Raw genomic sequence first — 6,373 nt, 5'->3', positions numbered from 1 at the left:
GGGAGGTTGGGTATGGTTGCCAACCACTCTATCCCTTCTAAAGCAACTGCACGGTTCTTTTTTTAAGCCTTCTTTGAAAAGGGTTAGTACCTTTTCCAGGAGACCTGTAGTTACAGAGATATTTGGAGAATCACGTTACAAGCTTGAACTTCACGGCCTTTCACAGACACACGAAGGCAAGGAAGGGGACTCTGTCTTTGCCAGGAGAGTTTTAGGGTACAGGAGTCCCATGCCAAGAGTCTCGGAAGCAACAGCATCCCTTACCAAGAAGGTTTATGCTTTGTCCAGGCCCAGTTCCTCTGGAGTGGAGATTCCCAGTTCACTCAAAGTTGGTCTAAGTTCCTGGATAACGTAAGGATAGATTTCCTTGTGAGGTCCTGCCTTGTCCTAAAGGAAAAGGAGCGGCATTATTTCAACAGCAAGCTGTTGTCAAGGTCCACCAGCCAGGTTTGCAATCAAGAGCTGTGTTCACACACGGCCCGTGGCCTGATCCAGCCGCTGCTCGTGAGGCTGGATGACGCAGGACAGGGGAGCACAGCCCAGCTTCATCTGTGTGTCAGGTAAGCAAGGCTGGCATACAGCTATACTGGAAAGTCCTCCTACTAATTGATGGTGGCTGAAAAGCACCCCGGAATGATGCTGAACTCCCCTTTGGGGGATTTACAGATTATTCTTAACGTTTGACACCTTTCCCCTCACTTAACATCAGGTTGATGTGACCCGTGACATGCGTGTCACACCACACAAAACTAAAGGCCAAGCCAAGCTCTTTCAACAAGGGATGCTTGTTGAAGCCCAAAGACTGCTTATGCCTTAGGAAACAGAATAAAAATTATATCCAGTCAGTAAAATGGGAAAAATAAAATCAGCTTTTGGGCAGACCTGGGTGAAGATTTAACTTGCTTGGAAATCAAGGGAAAAACATCACCCTCTGAGTAATATTTAGGGGGAGCTCCAAGAAGAGCATATGCTTGTCCCCAAGTTCTGATAAACTGAGTTGTCCCCTAGATGGTGGGGACAAAGTGTGTGTGTGGGGAGATATAAAGAAAACATACAAAGATTATTCCATTGGTCTTACATCTCAAAAACCACTGAAAGTTTCCGTTCTACACAAGGCAGCACGAGAGCAGACATGGCAAGCTGAGAAGCAACTGGTTGTGAAGTTTGAAGCAAGCATTTGACAGCTAGCAACAAAGACCTCCACGCCAGTCCTCACTTGTGGCAAAAGACAGTTGGAAGAGCATAGCTGCTGGCTTCCACAACTGAAACAGAACTCCTGCCTCCATCCCCACCCACTTTAACTCCCTGATAAGTGAAGGCTGGATTCAGGTTTCAAGGTGCTGGTTTATGTTGTTTTTCAAGCCTATGCAGCTTCCTGAGTTACTACTCCCAACCAGCTCAGCATTCAGTCCTTTAAGAAGCCAGTGAGCTGCCTTCACTTGAGATATTTCTAATAATGCTTATTAAAAAAAAAAAGGAAGAAAAATCCTTGGAGACTTTCCCACCCCAGTCAACATCAGGAAAGGAAAATACGCACGTAAGAATGTCATCCTTGTGAAGCTGTGCTGTTGAGTACTCTTACCTCAAAAGAATTATTTCAAGCCACCAAGCACATGCTCATAACGAAGCTATTGATTCTGGCAACATGAAATAGCGGTTTCCTTTTGCACCAACTAACAGTAAGCCAAGAAAAACCCTTTTGCTGCTGGGCTCTCAGCAATGCTAACACAGCAGTTACACCCCAGGCTGCCACTCCACTCACCTTTACAACTTCTAAGATGCGGACAGCACTGGCAAAGTCATTTAACCGTCTGCACGCCCTCAGAGCTGCATCGATGATTTTTGGTTCCGGAACCAGGTCATAACCCACAAGCGTGTTTATGCCTGTGAATTTAAGGAAACACCAACAGGAATCTGGCATCAGCTCATCGTGCTATTATCAAAAGCAATCTGCTGAGCATTATTTTGCTCCACCTCATGAAAGAATTAAGTATTAGCACAGCACCAGTCACCATTAGAAGCTGATTACAATTTTCACTGCTATTTTGGGGACACAAAACTGCCAAGGCTCTTCTTTTGCTCTTTTCCCTCTCACTGTTGCTCACTACTGTAGATTTAAAGACTTTAAGTGGATTGAATGAAACCCCAGTGGGCCAGTTTCATCCATATTCCCCAAAGGAGTCAGGGTCAGTACTGTGGCACATCAGTTACGGAATCCTTAAGAAATCCAAATGCCTTCATTCCTATAGGTGTAATGAAACTAGAACTTGAGCTGCTGCCTATTCCCTTCCTCTCTTTTCCACGGGAAGAGTCCAACACCTAGTCATCCAGGTGATGCTGGAATGATCCCTCTGGCTGTTATGCAAACACATTTTTAAGCCTTAATTGGGGTAGTTTAATAGGAGCTGGCAACTCCACAGCAAATAACTGGAGACAACCAGACAGTCTACAGTGAGTTATGGCCAAGCCATTAACTCAAAGTCCAAATAAAAACACGAGTGGTTATTCACTAAGGAACAGTTGAGTTCAAATACACTTTCCTCGAGCAAACATTTCTCTCCCTCCCACCCAGCTGTTAAATGTGTCTTCCGGGACACTAAAACATGCAAAGCCTGGACTCCCACCACCTTGTACCCCCCCCGCCTCATTCCGCATGCCGTGGTTCCTTCCAACCCACTTCTTTGGTTGGTGAGGTGCCATCACCTGCTGCAACAGGCTTAGAGCTGAGCAAATAGCAGCATTCCAACCACAGGCACACGCGGAGCAGCCAGCTAACTCGGAACAAATAAGGCTCACATAGTGCCTTGCCCCAGCAGGGTATTTACAGGATTGCTCTCCTACACCAAACTCCCAGTTTTCCCTCTCTCTACTCTCCAACAGCAAAATAAAAATAAGTTGTTATTTCTGGTCACAAAACTATTATAATGCAGTTATATTTACTCCACGTTACTCTTCCCTCTTCACTCACCATACCTTTCCTGAGCTCCCAGGCATCGATGTCTGGCTTGTTGAAATACGTCACCCAGCGAGCATCAAATTCTTCATCTGATTCTTGTGACCCATGAGAGTAGCAGCGGGCATGCAATACAGCTGAATGCAGGAAAAAAAAATGGAAGAGACTTAGAGCAAACAGAAAATAACTGTACTTTAGTCCTGATCAAGAGCCATAAAATAGATATTTTGCTCACTACAGGCAGCCCGGATCAGTCCTCAGCCTGGATAAGCACTGGATGAATATAGCTTATTAAATACAGGTTGTTTGTTTTGTGGCAAAGTGTGTATTTTCTGTTCTACATAAGACTTCCCAGACCCTTTGGTCAGAGCAGGGTTATTTAATGAGAAGGGGAAATGCAAGAGGAGAAACAATTCTGCGTAACCAGTCCTTAAGAGAAGTTTCCTGGGATCCCTGTGTTTGCAAGATATAGGAATTTCCCCTCTTCCCAGAGCCAAGCAAGCCAGAGAAATATAACATACACGTATTTCATCAACCGACACCCTGAAGCAGCACGATTGTTCTGTTCCCCACATTCAACCCTGCTCAAAATCATAGCATGTGTCCGTGCAGTGAGTTTAGCTACATGAATCAGTTTTTCAATGGCATTCCTTCCAGAAATAAAATCCTATTAGTTATACCGTTACCCACTTAAGATGAATATGCTGCTTTATTCTGGAGTAACTTCCCACTGTAGACAACTCCTGAAACTGCTCCATAATCAATTTTGTAATCCAGGAAAAGAAGATTTCCCAACCAACAGACTGACTGTGATGGATGACTCAATAGCAACGAGCTTGCGGGTCTTTTGATTCCTCCACGAGTTCAGAGCTCGATGAAAGCTTGTTGCAAAGCGTTTTTAGGAATCTGCACAAAATGACCCGAGCCCAACGAGGAAGGTTCTCAAAAACAAAGGGACAAGAGCTACTTCTTCCAGCAGGCTACTGGAGGGTTGAAGGAGGGGAAAAAAAAAACCCACACAACATTGTTGTCTCTGCAAATTATCCCAAGATAAAACTCCTGGATCTCAAGGTTGTAATTGCATTAATATTTTATAATTAATAAAGCACAGAAGTGGATTGTACTCCAACGGACAAAGGAGGCTGACGTGATTATGAACTCATTTCTTCCCTCAACACTACTCTATCAGAAATTGCTTTTTTTGGGGGGTCGGTCTTGTCTTTTTTAACCCACAGAGGTTGGCACAGTTTTCCAAAAGGAACTAAAGCCTAAAACCTACCCGTAGCAGAGCTGTCCTGGGTCCTCCCTGCAATGTCCGAGCACTCTGCAAGCCGCCTTACCCACAGAACACAAGCCTGGCTAGAGACTGCCGCCTTTCCCAGCTGGTAGTTTCGCTCCACTAGTATTTGCAGAGACATCAGACACCAGATATGACCTTGCCAGCTTGAAGCTCCACTTCAGAAGTCAGATACGACTAGTCACTTTTTCTTTTTTAACCTAGCATGAACCACTCGCGCTGATGAACTACACGGTTTTATTTAAAAGGAAGAAACCCCTAAACTAGGTTGCATTTTTGCATCCTTCCCAGATATACTTTTCTACTTTAGAGATCATAGTGAACAGCATAGTGCGAAACAGCATCCTAATTCTGCATGAAATATGATGGAACGAGCCACAACAGTTTCAAGGAATATCTTTAGTCTCATCAAATGACAGCCTAATCAGAATGCAATCCAGATTTTAAACAAAATTTAACGTACTCCAATATTTCAGCTGCAATTCTAGTTTATGCAATACTTCCCAAACCAATATTTTCATTTGTTTTATGACATAACTAGGGAAAAATAAATGACAGGCCAAGACAGAATTATAATATTCTTGTGCCATTCCCCAGGGAGATTCCCCATCCCCTTCCCAGCTCCAAAGCAGATCTTTGACCCTGCTTTCTCCAATAAATCACGTGCACAGCTGAGCTCAGAGCAAGAGCCCCCCTCTGTAAATGCTCCTCTGCCCAGGCAGGGACTGAGAAGACACCAGTGAAAAACCCTCAGATGCTGGTCGCTTGGGGGAGAAGATTTTTCTTCCTAACACAAAGGAAATCCTACAGAACAACAGCAAATCTCAGCTTGGGAAAAGCCTAGATTGAAGTTCTTGAATGCCCTCTTTAAGTGGAAAAAATAACTTCTTTCCACTGAGCACTCAAAAAAACCATTTCCTTTAATCTTAAGCAAACAAACAACTTGGTTAGATGAAACGGATCCGGAAGAAAAATAAAAAAAGACCACGAGAATTTGAACTCTGGATTTCCAGGACGCATTTTTTGATTGCTGCTACGTTTCTTTACCACCCTTTGTCTTCCACACTAATGCTTGTATCTATATATCGGAGACCAGACTCTGTGAGTGACTCTGGCGAAGCAGAAGCACCACAGGAGCCAGCTGGGTGCCCCGCACTTCAGTGGGGTCCATCAAGGTCACCGTCACACACACAATGCATGTGTGACAGTCAAACCATGCCAACTCATCCGTGTGGAGATTCCCAACTCAAGGAAGAGGCAAAGGGCAAGTATTTTTGCGCTTTCAAGAGAATTCAACAAGCTTCAAGAGCCCAAGCAGCCTCAAAATCATCTAATATTAAACAAACACATGTTAAAGCTTCCCCAGGTGCCAGAATTTGTCAGCTTTCCCTGTTAATGAGCACAGAAAAAAATCCACACGTCAAGAGGAGCATTAATTTACTGAAAAAGTGCTGGCAACAAGAAGCCCAGGGGTACGTGCAGAAGATTTTGCAGCATTTACATAACGTAAACCTAAACCCACAGCGAGAACAGCAAAGCACTGGCACGCGACGTGAACCCGAGGCATTAGATCTGCCGAAACGCAACCCCCGAGGCCAGTGGCAAAGGGGGTCAGAAGCGTTACACAAGGCATTTGTAATACAAGACCTTGGAAAAGAAGAACATGGAGGCTGCTCGTTAGCAAAGGCGTGGAGAAGCGAGGGCCAGGAGCAGCTGGGGTGGGCAGATTTCAACTAGATATAATTTTTTTTTTTTTTTTTTTTTTACAAAAAGGATTTTAAGAAGCATCCAAGAAATCCCAGCATGCAAACAGAACCACCACCACTTATTACTTTGCACTCCTTTAGAAATGGAGCAATCCACTCCCTACAGGAAGTGTTTAATTCACATGTGCTGCAGGAGAGGCACACGCAGGTCTCCAAGCGTTTTGAACATGATCACTGTCTGTTAATCAGCTATTAATTGAGGTGCACAGACACGGTCTTCTCCGCAGGCTCAGAGGTTTAGTTCTGGTTCCCTGGTCAGCGTTCACGCCGCTCTGCCTGTAGCTGCGTTTCTTCCTCTTCTTATTAATTAGGGTGTTAATAAGGAAAACGAGAGGAGACCGAGAGCTGGAGCAGGGC

At 44.5% G+C, this 6,373-nt stretch overlaps 1 protein-coding gene across 1 annotated transcript; it reads right to left on the bottom strand.

Annotated features, from left to right (window-relative positions):
* Positions 1 to 256: 256 nt before the first annotated feature.
* On the bottom strand, positions 257 to 4,371 carry LOC104615519 (cytochrome c oxidase subunit 5A, mitochondrial). The gene is made up of 4 exons (XM_010296568.1): positions 4,233 to 4,371; positions 2,974 to 3,090; positions 1,763 to 1,884; positions 257 to 387 (listed from the first exon to the last, which is right to left on the bottom strand). The coding sequence occupies exons 1-4, from the start codon at positions 4,369 to 4,371 to the stop codon at positions 274 to 276; spliced, it is 492 nt and encodes a 163-aa protein (XP_010294870.1). The 3' UTR covers positions 257 to 273.
* Between the last annotated feature and the right edge of the window lie 2,002 nt (positions 4,372 to 6,373).

The sequence above is a fragment of the Phaethon lepturus genome, unplaced genomic scaffold, assembly GCF_000687285.1.
Source record: "Phaethon lepturus isolate BGI_N335 unplaced genomic scaffold, ASM68728v1 scaffold52761, whole genome shotgun sequence".
In the NCBI taxonomy this organism is placed as follows: Eukaryota; Metazoa; Chordata; class Aves; order Phaethontiformes; family Phaethontidae; genus Phaethon; species Phaethon lepturus.
The sequence above is the reverse complement of the archived record's forward strand: the minus strand, read 5'-3'. Positions and strand labels throughout refer to the sequence as shown.

Excerpts from the sequence above, each read along its gene's own strand:
- LOC104615519 (XM_010296568.1), bottom strand. The coding sequence starts at position 4,371 with ATGTCTCTGCAAATACTAGTGGAGCGAAACTACCAGCTGGGAAAGGCG. Across the intron at positions 3,091-4,232 it reads CCAGGACAGCTCTGCTACGG|CTGTATTGCATGCCCGCTGC; the intron begins GTAGGTTTTAGG and ends TCCTGCATTCAG. Across the intron at positions 1,885-2,973 it reads TGCCTGGGAGCTCAGGAAAG|GCATAAACACGCTTGTGGGT; the intron begins GTATGGTGAGTG and ends TTAAATTCACAG.